General features: G+C 42.5%; 1 protein-coding gene across 2 annotated transcripts in view; it reads left to right on the forward strand.

The window, feature by feature from the left end:
* The window catches only part of GTF2F2 (general transcription factor IIF subunit 2), a 71,011-nt gene extending 57,197 nt beyond the window's left edge, over positions 1-13,814 (forward strand). For both annotated transcript variants that reach the window (XM_026705360.2, XM_026705361.2), the window contains 3 exons: positions 1,925-2,024; positions 4,967-5,110; positions 13,424-13,814. In XM_026705360.2, the coding sequence (XP_026561145.2) occupies positions 1,925-2,024; positions 4,967-5,110; positions 13,424-13,543 (364 nt within the window). In that variant the 3' untranslated portion in view covers positions 13,544-13,814. The remainder of the gene's footprint in view (positions 1-1,924; positions 2,025-4,966; positions 5,111-13,423) is intronic.
* The last annotated feature ends 2,791 nt before the right edge of the window (positions 13,815-16,605 follow it).

Here is a 16,605-nt window from a genome sequence, read left to right on the forward strand (position 1 = left end):
CTGGCAGGCCCAAAAAGGCCCCAAAATCAACTGGGAGACGCGCACATGCGCAGTGAGTTAAGTTTGCCTGGGACTCACGTCCCCACACAAATGGCTCTCTGTGACACCTGTGGCACGCGTGCCATAAGTTCGCCATCACAATCCTAAACCCTGCTTCTATTTTTTTTCCCCGGGGAAGAAATATTCCATATTTTATCAAGGCTGAGAAGAGCTGATCTCCTTAGGAGAGAATAACCGATGATGGAAACCGTTTCTGAACTTTGCGCTTGGGGTGGAAAAGAGTGAAATTTTGATTTTGGGTTTTACCGATTATTAGACCGATAGATCACAGCAATGGCTTATTTGTATTATTATGAAAAAAAAACAAAAAACGTGATTTAGAATAGAATAGAATTCTTCTTTGGCCAAGTGGGATTGGACACACAAGGAATTTGTCTTTGGTGCATAAGCTCTCGGTGTACATAAAAGAAAATACCTGATTTGTTTTTCCTGGCAGTTGGCAGTTTCTGAGGATGTCTTTCCTGTTCCATCTACTGTGGCACACAGGGGCTCGTCCCCTCAAAAATAAAAGATGGTTGTACATCTTAAATGCTTTTAATGTTTGTTTTTCTGCACAGAAACGGAGACATGTTTTTTCCCCGGGGCTAACTTCGTTGGGGCTCACCTAGGGCTTGTTTGACAGCATTATGTCAAATAAATGGGAGACTGTTTCCTTGCAAAAGATGAAGAGTTTCTCGGGCAGGTTTGTGTAAAATGAGGACCTCCCCCCAAATGTTGATAGCTCAGGTTGGTTTTTGTCTGCACTGAAAACTTCATTCCAAGATCTTCCTAAATGTCTTGATGACCTTACTCTCCCAAAACTGATGCCGAAACCACTGCACCAAACTAGCCTTTCCTTTGCCATGTTTATTAATAATGTGATCGTACAGTACCTCACCGTCGCACAGTTGATAACAATTTCTACGGCAACACCTGTCCTTTAAGAGTCGACTATAAAGAGAAAATACTGTGTGTCTTATGTTCTCAGTCATCGAGGCCGGAGTTGTCTCAAAGGTGTTTTCTCAAAAAGGCAACTGGAGTTCCTTGGGTTTTTTTTTTATTATCTTGAAGACGTTCCGCTTCTCGTCTCAGGAGCTTCTTCAGTTCTGAAGAAGCTTCTCGGTTGGATGAGAAGCGAAACGTCTTCAAGGGAAAATAACCAAGAAAGTCCAGTTGCCTTTTGGAAAAAAAAACACCTTTGGGAAAGGCTGCACTAAAATATTCTAAGGGAGCTTACAATCCCGAAGACTCATATCCTCCCACCCCCAGGTTGGTGGCAGGGGTGGCATGCTACTGGTTTGGACCGGTTCAGCCAAACCGGTAGTAAAAAAAACTTCCGATGATCAGCTGAGAAGAGGGGGAAAAAAATCCATGCCTTAGGCAGAGCAAACCACCAAGCCACGCCCACCGAACCGATGGTCAAACAATTTGAGTTCCACCCCTGGTTGATGGTACCAGAGAAATCTTTTTAACTTTTAAAACTTTTTTAAATGCTGTAAAGTGACAATTTGTTCCCGACATCTCAAAGAGAGAGATTTTTTTATTTTATTTTTTTTAAATAAAATTTGTTCCCGGCGGTCTCAAAAAGAGGTTTTTACGGTGCAGGTGTGTGCCGCCCGTTTCTCTGCTGCTTCCACCGAGTTGTTTATCTGTAGGCAATCAATCTTCTCGTCTAACGGTCATAACTGTGTAAGGTTTGTTTCACAGCGCCTTCTTCCTCAGGAAAAATCGGCCTCGGGGGCCTAATCCGAAAAGTTACCTTCCCCTTGACGAATTTGCTCTTGGATCTGCATTGTTTTACCGGCGGTTTTTCTTTTTTCTTTTCCCCCGGCAATCAGGTAGCCTTTCTTGGTCTCTCCTCTAATGCTGCCCTTTCTTCCTTCAGGCTGCAGATCGAAGAATCCTCCAAGCCGGTCAGCTTGACCATGCAGCTGGACAAGGCCGTCACCACCAACTACAAACCGGTGGCCAATCACCATTACAACGTGAGTTGCGTCTAACCCTTTCCTTCTTCGGCTCCTTCGAGTTACGCCCAATGCCTTTGAAGGGTGTGAAAAGTGGTCGTGAATCACTTCCCCCCCTCCCCCATAGAATAGAATAGGGAATAGAATAGAATAGAATAGGGAATAGAATAGAAAATAGAATAGAATAGAATAGAATAGAATAGGGAATAGAATAGAGAATAGAATAGAATAGAATAGAATAGAATAGAATAGAATAGAAAAGAAAATACTGGTAGAATAGAATAAAGAATAGGAGTAGGAATAGGAATGGAATGGAGAGTATTGGAGTGAAGAATAGAATAGAATAGAATAGAATAGAATAGAATAGAATAGAATAGAATAGAATAGAATAGAATAGAATAGAATAGAATGCAGAATAGGAAATAGAATAGAAAATAAAATAAAATACTGGTAGAATAGAATAAAGAATAGGAGTAGGAATAGGAATGGAATGGAGAGTATTGGAGTGAAGAATAGAATAGAATAGAATAGAATAGAATAGAATAGAATAGAATTTAGAATAGAATAGAATTTAGAATAGAATACAGAATAGGAAATAGAATAGAACAGAGAATAGAATTGAATTGAATAGGGGATAGAATAGAATAGAAAATAATAGAAAATAGAATAGAATAGAATAACAGAGTTGGAAGGGACCTTGGAGGTCTTCTAGTCCAACCCCCTGCCTAGGCAGGAAATCCTATACCACTTCAGACCAATGGTTATCCAACATCTTCCTAAAAGCTTCCAGTGTTGGAGCATCCACCACTTCTGGAGGCAACTTGCTCCACTGATTCATTGTTCTCGCTGTCAGGAAATTCCTCCTTAGTTCTTTTTTAAGACTACGCGTTCCCCTTTCTAAACTAGAGTTAAAGCCCCTCCGTTCTTACTCCCTTTTTCTTTGGATTCTTTGCTCTGAACCGCTTCCCATCGGCCATCGCTTCCTACGGGGCTTGCCCAGATTCAAAACTGGCACTAAGAGGAGAGCTTACAAATTGACCGCACACTCGACTGCACATCCCGCCCACAGTTAGGACAACCGTTGTTGTTAAAGCACTACTCTAGGAGGTGCGGATGCCGCCTCCTCCTGCCTGTTTGACAGGCACAGCTTCTCTGGGGACACCTGCTGTGCGGAATCCAAAGAGAGACCTGTGGATTTAGCCGATCTGCTTGCTTGGTTACAATCCGCCTGGTGAAATTTAGCTTTGGTGGCAACTTATTGGTTATTGGCTGGAGGCGATTCGGAAAAACGGACCTGGGTTCTAATGGCCACCAATCACTTCAATGCTCAGATGCGGGCTTCAAAAATTTTAGAAGTTTTAAACTATTTAGAAAATAGGGAAATATAGATTATCATAAAAAAAGATTGGAGCGGATATTTTGTTTTGCTATTAGAATGTTTGGGTTTTTTTGTTAAACTTTATAAAGAGATAAATGGAATGAATGTGAAAAAAGGAAAACTATGATAAGTTTATTATCTATGTTTAATGAATATATAGAATATAGTTGAAGTGAATTGTGAGGGTTGTTGTAATGAGATTAATATCAGTGTTTATGATCAGCTGAATAGATTAATTTTTCTTTTTGAAATTATAAATAATTTTTATGTAATTGAAGGGGAAAGTACCATGTGGAATCTGACCTAAAAGGTATATATGTTATGTAGTTGTTAGGAGATAATTATTTTATATTATTATTATTATTATTATTATTATTATTAGCAATAATGAAAAGTGAAATGAATATTGGGATTTAAAGGGGAGGTCATAAAAGAATATATAAGCTATAGGGGTGGCACACTCAAATTAGTAATTGTGTCTGGCTTAGTTTTTGGGAAGAAAAATAAGGGGGGAAAATTGCGCTTCTGCCTACCAGCATCCATCGGTATTAATCTGGCTAGCGTCCCATCAGTATGTGAGAGATTTGAAGGCTGTTTGGAAACTGAAACAGTATTTGCTGTGTGAGAAAGAAGGAGACAGCCAGGAGCTTGGGCGTGGCTTAGCTCAACTGTTCTGTACTAAAGCTGCTTGGTGCTGTGAAAGTAAAACTGAAACTGAAATTCCTCTGCTTGTGTGTTGCATTTGGAAGAGATTTCTTTCCAGGTGGGTAGCATCAGAGCGTGTTAATAATAATAATACTAAAGGAAATACTCTAAATGCTCTGATGGTCATTTGGAAAAATCCTTTCTTAGTGAGTTCCTAGAAGCCAAGAGGAACATATATACGTGCTAAATTTCAAGTTTGTAGGCTTTACGGTTATGGAGATTTTGTGATGATGCGTGAGGGGCATTTCGCTTCTATATATATAGTAGATTGGGGTCCTTGATACTTTCTGAGGTTGTTTGTTTGCTTGCAGACGTCTCATTACCCAACTAGATAACATTATCAGTGCTAGAGGGAGTGGGGTTTTGGGAGAGGAGAAGGAGGAGGAGAACTGGGGGTTCCTTGGTGCTCTCTGAACTTGGTTCTTTTCTTGCAGACATTTCATGACCCAACTACATAACAACATCAGTGCTACAAGGCTTTGTTAGGGCAAATCCCATTCCTTTCTAGCACTGATGATGTTACCTAGTTGGGTAATGAAACGTTTGCCCAAAATTTCCAAGTTCTCAGAGAGCCAAGGACCCCACAATTCAATCCTGAGATACCAATTGTCTCTTCCGATGCTACATTCATATTGCTTTGTTGTGTCAAGAATGGTTTTGACTGTCGCATGACCCGGTTGAGTTGCTTCATGGGATCCATTAAACCTTTGAAATAAACTCAATCCTGATTATCAAAATATCCTAAACTCCTTCTTTGGGCTACCGTGAAACTGATTATTTCTGGTGTTGTGGTTAAACAACGGTCCCGAACTAGGTTGAAAATATGTATTTTTTTTCCTCCTCCTTCTTCTTCTTCTTCTTTTCCTATTTCAATTCATAGATTGTGTACGATAAGAAGAAAAAAGAAGAAGGAAAACGAGCCCGGGCTGAAAAACAGCAAGTGCTGGACATGTTATTTTCTGCTTTTGAGAAACACCAGTATTACAACATCAAAGATTTGGTGGATATAACCAAACAGCCAGTGGTAAGTAAATGCTAAAAATAAAATAAAAACATGAGCTGAAACCACAAATAGCTTTATTGGGTGCAATCCCAGAAAACCTACATGAAAAATATCACAGTTTACTAAAGTATATAAGCTGACAGTTGCAAAAACAAATTATGTACAGTGTTGGAAAAGAGGAATCATAGAATTGCATAGAAACCTGGGGCTGGAAGGGACCTCAGAGGCCTTCTAGTCCAACCCCCCTGGCCAGGGCAGGAAACTTTATTCCTTCCCATTTTAGTGAATGTCCAGCCTCTTCTTGAAAGCCTCCTTGAGCAACTACAATTCATGGAGACAAGCCATTCCACTGGATTGTTCTTGCTGTCAGAAAAGTCCTCCTTGGTTCTAGGTTGCACCTCTCCTTGTTAAAGCTTAAGAGATATTTTTAAAATGTTCAATTTTCATTTGAAAAGAGGTTCGACCAAGAACTAAGGAGGGATTTTCTGACAGGGAGAACCATCCACCCATGGAACAGAAGTTGCCTTCGGAAGTTGTAGGAGCTTCATCCCTGGAGGCTTTCAAGAAGAGGCTGGACTGCCCTCGGTCAGAAATGGTCTAGGGCCTTCATGGCAAACCTATGGCGTGCATGCTTCCCACCAACCAGCTGGTGTTTGGGTCTCCAGGCCACATTGAAGGGTCCCGAGTAGCTGTTTAGGAATCCGTTGCTATATATTGAAGTGTTTCTCCGACACCTGTAAGCCGTTGCCCTGGAGAAGTGAAATCATAGATAATTTACTTTATTTTCTACACCGGCTCTCAGTCTCCCCTCTGGCAAGTCATATTCAAACTCCTTCGCCTCCTACAAACTAAGGAGCTACTAATGGTTTTGTTTCTCTGTGACAGATGTTGGTTTTGCTCCTCTCTGTAGGAAAGAAAGAAAAGAGGAAAATATTGACGCAAAGGCCGGGAATTGGCGTGGGAGGGATTTGACTGGGTAGTGTAAATTTTAATGGATTTAATTTTTAAATGGGTAGAGAAACGGAACGTTAATTTCGAAGGATAAACAGAGACAAAAACTAATAAAGTCTGCTGTCTCCTGAGTTCTCCCAATTTTCCACCTGTCTCTCTTTTGACTGACTCTTTGGAAGGACACTGTCGTGCCCCTGTTGGAGTCTGAATCCGAGGAGGAGGAAGATGAACAGCTGACATAGGGAGTGGGAGTGGGGCTCCGTTGGCTGTGGAGGAAACTGGGGAAGGGCAAAGTCCGGCTGGGCAGAGCAGAGGAAAGGGAGAACAAGGGAGAGGGGGTTCAGAGGAAGACCCAGGCCCACCCCTCCTCATCCTTGGGCACAGAGAGAGGAACGGAGAAGGGAGCAATGTGGGTGGTGTGGCTTACGGGGGAGGAAAGGGCCCTGATTCCCTTCATTAGCCACACCTGGGAAGAGAGTTTAAAAGAGATACAAGCTGAGTGCAGCGTCTGCTGGGAACAAACGTGAGTTTATATTGTGTTGACTTTGGTTATCTGTGTTCCTGGCATCTTCCCAACCGTGTTGAGGTATTGCCGTACCTTCACATCTGGAGTTCTTGCTCCTGCCCTGCCAAACTAATTACTTCAGTTTGGCTTGATTGGACCTTTAAATTACAGTTTTTGCTGACCATGTTTTGGACTTGATTCTCTGCAGCCAAAGGCTGTTCCTGGGAAGGTTTTTCTCCAGCCCAGAAGGTAACCAGGACATTGGGGGCAAAGTTGGAGCTAATAAAGGGACTCCTACGGATTGTCTGGCTGGGTTGCCTTTGCGCCACACAACGGGTCATCACAGACACAAGCCATCACTTGAGCTCCGTGAATTTTATGCCTTGTGTCATACATGTCGTCTGCAATTGAGCTCAGAATTTATGTTGCTAAGTGGGGAGGAAAAAAAAATAGGGGTTTTTGTCCCATCTTACAACTTACGACTTTTCTTGCCACGTTTGTTACGTAAATCACTGCCGTTGGGAAGTTAGTCACCCGGTCGTTAAGCAAATCCAGTTGGGAGGTCGCAAAAGAGGATAGCACGACTGCAGGACGCTGCAACTGTCATAAGTACGAGTCCGTTGCCTGAATTTTGATCATGTGACCGTGGGGATAACTGCAAGGGTCGTAAGAGTGAAAAACGGACATAAGTTGCTTTTTTTTCGGTGCCATTGGAATTTCGAACGGTCAGTAAATGAGCTGGCATAAGACAAGGACTACCAGTGTGTTGGATCTACAGAACATCTTCAGAAGTTTTTAGGGTCCAGCTTTCACCCAGGAATTCACTTGAAGGCAGGGGTCTCCACCCTTGGCCCCTTTAAGACTTGTGGACTTCAACTCCCAGAATTCCTTTGCTGGCTGAGGAATTCTGGGAGTTGAAGTTCACAAATCTTAAAGGGGCCACGGTTAGCGTGATGACCCAAAGGGGCGTGGCACAAGGGCAATACAGTCACATAAGCAAGAAGTGTCCCTTTAGTTCCTCCAACTTTGCCCCCAAAGTCCAGGTTACCTTCGGCTGGAGAAAAAAACTCTCCCAGGTGGAGGAAATTCAGTCCGAAAACAAAGTACATACAAACTGTAACTAAACTGTAACTAAAAATCCACACAAACCACGCTGCAGCACTTAACTTGACAGGGCAGGAGAAGGAATTGCAGACTTGAAAGGCCAACAAAATACACACAGTTGGTAAGATGCCGGGAACCCAGATAAGCCTCGAGAAACAAAGATAACTCACAATTTGCTTCCAACAAGTTGCTGTGTGCAACCTCCCTTTTTAAACACTGTCTTCCCAGCTGCAACTAATGAAGGGAATCAGGGCCCTTTCCTCCCCCGTAAGCCATGCAACTCACATTGCTCCCTTCTCCATTCCTCCCTGCGTGCCCAAGGATGAAGAGGGTGGTGGGCCTGGGTCTTCCTCCAAACTCCCTCGTTCTCCCTCTTCCCTGCTCTGCCCAGCCAGACCTTGCCCTCCCCCAGTTTCCTCCACAGCCAACGGAGCGACACTCCGACTCCCTGTCAGCTGTTCGTCTTCCTCTTCTGAGTCAGATTCTGACGGGGCATGACAGTTGGAGACCCCTGTTTTAAGGTGTGGCTGGGGTGTCAACAATGCTTGATGCTTTCCATAGGATTATGTGAGACAAGACAAGCGGTTAGCAAAGTTGAGACCCTCTCGAGGCTAAAAAAAAAACGTGCCTGTGGACCTACCAACCACTGGAGATATATATCTCTTTTCTGCTACAACTCTCCACAACGCACTCCTTCCTCCCTTCTGCTTGGCTTCTGGAGTTGAGAATATTCCTTGATCTGCTTTGGGCGGAGTTCATCACTTTTAAGATCTGTAGTAACCGATGGAGGATCCTAAGAACTTAGGCTGGATGAAGACAATAGTGACTGCTGCTGAAGTGGTCTTGCCGTGGTGTAGCCTTGGGGAATGTTGGTTAGGGCCCTTGAGGGCCTCCTCAGACTTCGGTTCTCCCTCCCTGAGCTGCCTTGTCTGGGATTGCCATCCTACACCTCAGAGTTGGTGATAGGAACCCCCGTGAGACCATCTTTCCGTGTTCTTCGGTCTTCATCATCCGTGGCCTTTGAGATCATGGATGACTCCTCCTCTACCTTCTCTTTCTCCTTCCTCCCTTCTTCTTCTCCTTTCTCCTTCCTCCTTCCTCCCTTCTTCTCCTTCTGCTTCTCTTTCCTCCCTTCTTCTCCCTCCCTTCTTCTCCTTCCTTCTTTTCCTTCTCCTCCTCTTCCCCCTCCTCCTTTCTTCTCCTTCCTCCTTTCTTTTCCTTCTGCTTCTCTTTCCTTCCTTCTTCTTCTCCCTCCCTTCTTCTCCTTCCTCCTTTCTTCTCCTTCTCCTTCCTCCTCCCCTCCTCTCCTCCTCCTTCCTTCCTCTCCTTCCTCCCTTCTCCTCCTTGCTTCTCTTTCCCTTCTCCTCCTCCTCCTCCTCATTTTCCCACAACTGCAGGTGATCCTGGTTTTTTTTTTGCTAAACCAACCGAGCGTTGAGCCATTAGTTGTGACAGGGACCTAAATCTACGCAAGTGATAAATACAGGTCTACATATTAAGTATATGTTTTACTCCGAGCGCACAGTTGCAGCTCCAACATCTTTAAATTGGAACGTTCCTCCTCTGGGAAATACATTTTTTTTCTAACTATAATTTTTCCTGCTTGGCGAGGCCACGCAAGTGAAATGTCCTTTAATTAATCTGTTCCTCTTAATTACTGGTTTCATCACATTGTTTCTGTCTTTCCTTTTCTTTGATAACGGCAAAAGTCTGTTTGACTGCAGAAGAAAACAGAAGTAGAGGAAACCAATCGTGGGGGGAGTGGGAGAGAGAGGGAGAAAGAGAAAGAAAAAGAGAGAGAGAAAAAGAAAGAGACGGAGACAGAAAGAGAGAAAGAAAGAAAGAAAAGAAAGAGAGACAGACAGAGACAGAAAGAAAAAGAGACAGAGAATGAGACAGACAGAAAGAGAAAGAAAGAGAGAAAGAAAGAGACAGACAGAGAGAGAAAGAAAGAAGAGAGAGAGACAGAGATAGAAAGACAGAGAGAGAGAAAGAAAGAGAAAGAGACAGAGAAAGAAAGAAAGAGAGAGAGAAAAGAGAGAGAGACAGAGACAGAAAGAGAGAAAAAGAAAGAGAAAGAAAGACAGTGAGAGAGAAAGAAAGAGAGAGACAGACAGGCAGACGGAGAGAGAAAAAGAGACAGAGAAAAAGAAAGAAAGAAAGAAAAGAAAGAAAGAGAAAGACACACACACACACACAGAGACAGACAGACAAAGACACAGAAAAAGAGAGGAAGAAAAAAGAGAAAGAAAGAGAAAGAGACAGACAGACAGAGAGAGAAAGAAAGAAAGAGAGAGAGAGACAGAAAGACAGAGAGAGAAAGAGAAAGGGAGAAAGAGAGAGGGGAAAAAGAGAGAGACAGACAGACAGACAGACAGAGAAAAAGGAAGAGAAAGAAAGACAGTGAGAGATTCTGGCTGTCCAGAATCTCTTCTGAAAAACCTGATTAGCCTCCTTTGAAAAACGGTTTAACAAAAGAGATGAAGTCAGCTGTCTCTTCCTATGGAAGCTGCTGCAGGAGATCTTCCTGCATTGCAGTTGTGCGGGAAGATCATAGAGTCATGGAAGCCCAGGGTTAGAAGGGACTTGGGAGGTCTTCTAGTCCTAACCTACCGTGTTATTCCATTGCAGACAAAGGATTGGACAAATGTCCAACATTTCCTTGAAAGACTCCAGAGTTGGAGCCACCACAGTTTCTGGAGGCAGCTTCTGTTCCACGGGTTAATTGTCCTCACTGTAGGACGTTTCTCCTTAATTCCAGGTTGCTTCTCTCCTGGATTAGTTTCCATCTGTTGCTTCTTGTCTCGCTGAGCAACATAAATTTGAAGGCTCAATTGTGGCCATAAGCCGAGGACTCCCTGGCCGAGAGACGTTTTGTTTTGGGTAGCATAGCCTTGCTATCCCCTACCCCAGTGGAGTCTTCTTCCAGTCAGAAGAAATCCCGATTAAACATTCTAGAGTTGGGAAAAAGAACCAGGATGCCTGGACAGATGCAGATAGACAGAGTTGGGAGGGACCTTGTAGGTCATCTAGTCCACCCCCCTGCCCAAGCAGGAGACCCTACAGCATTCCTGACAGATCTCTTCCAGTCTCTTCTTGAAAGCCTCCAGTGGTGAAGCTCCCACAACTTCCGAGGGCAACTTCGGTTCCATCGGTTGATTGTTCTCACTGTCTGAAAATTCCTCCTTATTTCCAGGTTGACTCTCTCCTTGTTCAGTTTCCATCCATTATTCCTTGTCTGGCCTTTGGGTGCTTTGGAGAATAGCTTGACCCCTTCCTCCTCTCTGTGGCAGCCCCTCCAATATTGGAAGATGCTCTCCTGTCTCCCCTGGTCCTTCTCTTCCCTAGACTAGCCAGGCCCAGTTCCTGCAACCGTTCTTCATATGTTTTAGCCTCCAGTCCCCTCATCATCCTGGTTGCTCTTCTCTGCACTCTTTCCAGAGCCTCCACATCTTTTTCGTAAGTTTGGTGACCAAAACTGGATGCAGGATTCTAGGTGTGGTCTTACTAAGGCTTTACAGAGTTGGATTAGTACCTCCCTTGATCTTGAACTATCCAGTTTCTCCTTTTGAGAAGATCCTTTTCTGTTTTTTGCCCGCCCAGATTTTTTATTTTGGACTCGTGGTCAATTGCTGCCACCTCGTGGGGGTTGTTGCAATACTGTGTGAGCCATACTTGGAGAGAGAGGTTCGTGTTTTGTTTTGTTTTTCACTGCTTTGTTCAACTTGTTAAAGGGGACTAACTGCTTTAAATATTTGGAGAACTGGCACCCCTAAGTAAGACACAGAGAATTCCCACATCTTCTTCAGCCTTTGCTGCTTTGAATCCGCAACCATTCTGGAAATGGGCAGAGGAAGCGCTTGCAGTGAAGATCCAGCTGGCTGCTATTAAGCCACATGTTAAAAAGATTTATATCTTTCCTTCCTTCCTTCCTTCCTTCCTTCCTTCCTTCCTTCCTTCCTTCCTTCCTTCCTTCCTTCCTTTCCTCCTCCTCCTCCTCCTCCTCCTCCTCCTCCTCCTCCTCCTCCATCATCATTTAGCCATTGTCTAGCCACTGTAGGCAGGATGAAGGCCTCTGGCTTAATAGAAACAATTCTATTCTCAGTATTATTTTCTAGAAAAATATAACTAGTTCTCATTAAAAATTGTGCAAACATGCAATGGGTTTATTGTTAGGTGTGTTTTTTTTTAAATTAAGGGATATTTCACTTTGAATTGAAAAGAGATTCAACCTAGAAATAAGGAGAAAATATTTGACAGTGAGATCAACAAATGGAACAGCTTGCATTCAGAAGTTGTAAATGCTCCAACACTGGAAGTTTTTAAGAAGAGATTGGACAGCCACTTGTCTGAAATGGTGTAGGGTTTCCTGTCTAAGCAGGGGGTTGGACTAGAAGACCTCCAGGGTCCCTTCCAACTCTGTCATTCTGTTCTGTTCTCTATAAATGGATATTTACTGCATTGGATAGTACAAAATAACAGAGTTGGAAAGGATCTTTGAGGTCTTCTAGTCCAACCCTCTGCCTAGGCAGGAAATCCTACACCACTTCAGACAGATGGTTATCCAACATCTTTTCAAAAACTTCCAGTGTTGGAGCATTCACAACTTCTGGAGGCAAATTGTTCCACTGATTAATTGTTCTCACTGTCAGGAAATTTCTGCATAATTCTAAGTTGTTTCTATCCTTGATTAGTTTCCATCCGTTGCTTCTTGTTCTGATTTCTGGTGCTTTGGAGAACTTACCTCTTCCTTGTGGCAATCCCTGAGATATTGGAACACTGCTATTATGTCACAGATAGGTAGGTAGGTAGGTAGATGATAAAGGGCGAGAAAGAGAACAGACAATAAAAATGGTAGATGATAGAGATGGATGGATAGATAGATAGATAGATAGATAGATAGATAGATAGATAGATAGATAGATAGAGAGAGAGAGAGAGACAGACAGACAGACAGACTGATAGACTGATAGAAAGAGATAGATGTTTAGATAGATGATAGATAGATAGATAGATAGATAGATAGATAGATAGATAGATATACATAGAGATACATAGAGATAGTTAGATAAAGATAGATAGATAGATAGATAGATAGATAGATAGATAGATAGATAGATAGATAGATAGATAGATAGATATACATGCATAGAGAGAAATTGAGATGTATAGATAGGGAGATAGATAGATAGATAGATAGATAGATAGATAGATAGATAGATAGATAGATAGATAGATAGATAGATAGATACATACATACACATACATAGAGATACATAGAGATAGAGATAGATAAAGATAGAGATAGTTAGATAAAGATAGATAGATAGATAGATAGATAGATGATATAGAACATTAGAAATTATTTAGATAATTATATAATCCACACCAACCACCTATAACAATTTGCCACAGCTGGTAAATATGGACCCTGTCATCTGAATTATGGGTGATTTGGGTGAAGTTTATATCGTGTTGACAATTGATAATGAAATATGATGTTGATAATGAACTATGTTGAGCTACTGAGCTCACCAGCTTCACTAGGGGTATAGTAAAACCACTTCTCAACTTCCTTCCCCCTACAATCCCCCCCTTTTAATTCAGAGGAAGAAGAAAAATGTATTAACCTCCCACTTCAACTTGGTGTAAATGTATATCTTCAAAGGGAGATGGCTTTTGGTCTGGAATAAGGGGAATATGTTGGATTCAACATAACGTACTTCCTGTGTTCATACCATGTTGTTCAGTCAATCTCTCTTGCTTGCTTTCAGATCTATTTAAAGGAGATTTTGAGAGAAATTGGCATCTACAATTTTAAGGGGCCACACAAAAGTACTTGGGAACTTAAACCAGAATACAGGCATTATCAAAATGAAGATAAAAGCGATTAGCAGCCAGGAAGCGGTCTCAATTTTGAAAGCAGGAAAAACAAAAACAATTCACCATTGAAGAGAGTAAGTTTTTCTAATCAGCCCTGTCTTCATTGCTTTTAAAGGATTTTTTCTGGAATGCTACCTAACTTTTTTTGTGGTATCTTTATTGCCTACAAATTATTTATAGAATAAACTTGTATTTGGGTTTTTAACTTATGCCCCTTTCTTGTAATCTTGCATTTTATAAAAATGTAATCATGTTAATAAATCGAGTAGAAGTTTTATTTAATCCCAGGCTGAGTTTATCCTATTTACGACTAGCCTCTTGAGTCAGTCCATATATTGAACAATAGAGAAATCTGATAATAGTTGAAAGACAAATGAATACATTTATTCTAAAAAATTGTTTACCTCTAGGGATTTAAGTTATACTTGTGTTTTTGTTGCAAATGACACAACTACACTTTTGAAAACTGTTTTCCAAGAACATACAGTACTCTGGGATGGGGGAATAGCCTTTACCTGGTTGTTTATCAGAATAATTAGAAGTTGGACACATTTTTTGGTTGATCATAAATAGTTTTTAGAATAAGCCAAGTAGAAGAAACTTTGTATTTAGACAAACTGCTAGTTGAAAGGAAGGGGGAAAAAAATAACCGAATTGCAAAAGGAGACAATTCTGGACATAACGCAACGTTCTGTTGAGAACTCAAATCATCTGGTGTTTCTCTTGCAGCCTTCAAAATTAGTTCTGGAAGGCTGGTGAAACACAAGAATAACAGAGTTGGAAGGGACCTCAGAGGTCTTCTAGTCCAGCCCCCTGCTCAAGCAGGAGACCCTAGACCATTTCGGAGTAAGGGCTGCCCAATCTCTTCTTAAAAGCCTCCAGCGATGGAGCAGCCACAACTTCCGTAGGAAAGTCCTTCTACTGGTTAATTGTTCTCGCTGTTAGGAAGTTTCTCCTTAATTCTAGGTTGCTTCACTCCTTGATGAGTTTGCATATGTTGCTTCTTGTCCTGCCTTCAGGTGCCTTGGAGAATAGTAGTTTGACCTTAGTTATTGGAAGACTACTAGTCCGTCTTTTCACGAGACTAAAGGTAAAGGCTCCCCTCACCCATGTGTGCTAGTCATTTCCGGCTCTAGGGGGTGCTGTTCCTCTCCGTTACAAAGCCAAAGAAGAGCCAGCGCGTCTCCGTGGTCATGTGGCCAACATGGCTAAATGCCTTCGAAGGCGCACGGAATGCTGTTACCTTCCCACCAAAGGTGGTCCCTATTTTTCTGTTTGCATTTTTTTTTACGTCTTTTGAACTGCTCGGTTGGCAGAAGCTGGGACAAGAAACGGGAGCTCACTCCATTATGCGGCGCCGGGGTTTCGAACCGCCAACCTTTCCGATCGACAAGCTCAGCACCTCAGCCCCTGAGCCACCACACCCCTTTCGCTAGACTAGCCAAACCCAGTTGCTGTAACTAAGCTGGGATGGAAGCCCCCAGGTCTGGATCCCAAGAGTGGGTGGGCTTCAGAACCTTTTCTTCTCCTGTCTTCCTTCGCTTGGCTCCTTGACCAAACTGGCAGCGAATCTTGTCTCGTGGATTTACAAAAGTCTTCTTTTGTTTCTTTAATGACTTGGTTCCTCCTTAGCCATCTCCCTGAGGCGGGGGTGAGTTTGGCGGTCCCCGGGGTCCAAAAGGTTGGCGACCCCTGGCCTAGATGGTAGGAATTTGGTAGAGAGATAGACTTTGTCTCCCATCTTAACTTTGGCTTCATGCGCTTTTTATCAGTCTGTTTTTTGTATGCTTCTCTAGCTTCCTTTAAACTTTTTTCACCAATAACTCTCTTTCAGTGACGCAGTCAGTGGAGTTGCTACTCAGGGGGTAGCTACAAAGACTTATCCTGTGGCCACTTTTAATGGCGTGAATCCTGTGCTACTGAGTTACGATAGCAACCTCCACAAAAGGGAGGAGGGCCATCCAAGTCTCCTGTTGGTCATTAATATAGAATCTGAGGTATAGGTCCATGATGGCGTTGGTTCTCTCGCAGCCCCCGTTAGTAGCTGAATGATGCGGTAATTTCAGAGCTGGCTTAAATGTCAAACCTGCCCCGGTCTTAAATGTTAAATCTGTTCCAATCTGAGCGCAATCACCAGGCTTGAAAAAAATAAAAAATAACCAGTCTGTCAGCAGCGTTAAAATTATTTGCAGACATTTAGTCCTTGGCATAGCTGCTGTACCATTTCCTAGTTATTGGAAGGCAATTGTGATGACAGTTGTCAAGCTTTTTTTCTTAGATTGCACATCCAAAGGTGCAACGGCACACAACGGTTCCTGGTTATTCCAACAGTATCAAAATGGTTCCTTTTCCTTAAATGGTTTTTCTTTTTCTCTTAAAATTTATATAAAAACGTATCCAATATGTAAAGAACATTATATAATAATCATTTCTGCTTTTGGAAGTATTAGTTCTAATCAGAGTTCAAATAAAATTGTTGAAGTTCAAATAAAATAGTTGAATAAATAGAAGTTTGATTCTACCATGTTTCCCTGAAAATAAGACCCTGTCTTATTTTTTGCCCCCCCCCAAAGGCACCAGGTCTTATTTTGGGGAGATGTCCTCCACTGACTCACCTCACTTGCACGCGTCACCCCTAGCTTCCTTTTAACTGTCAGAGGCCTTCACGAACTACTTCTTCTGTGGCTGGCAAGGCTTTCCTGAAGGCCTCTGCAGCTTCAGGATCGATCCAGAGCTTTCTTACCAGCTCCAGAGGCCTTCAGGAAAGCCTTGCCAGCCACAGAAGAAATGGGCTGGCAAGGCAGGTGTCGGGGTGTGCGAGGCCTGGCTACACCTGTCCAAAGGTAAGTAGTAGGGCAACTCCACCCACCCACCCCCGTCCCCATCCTAGCTTAAATTTTACCCATCCATTCGATTGGGCGGAATCTTAATTAGGGCTTATTTTGGGGGTAGGACTTATATTGGACACACATGTAAAAAAAATCAAGCTAGGACTTACTTTCAGGGTAGGTGGTATTTTTGGGGAAACAGGGTACTACTTAATAAAATTTTGCATTTCCCATTAAAAGAGGGA

The sequence above is a fragment of the Pseudonaja textilis genome, chromosome 8, assembly GCF_049901715.1.
Source record: "Pseudonaja textilis isolate UNSWEBS1 chromosome 8, rPseTex1.2, whole genome shotgun sequence".
Taxonomy (NCBI): Eukaryota; Metazoa; Chordata; class Lepidosauria; order Squamata; family Elapidae; genus Pseudonaja; species Pseudonaja textilis.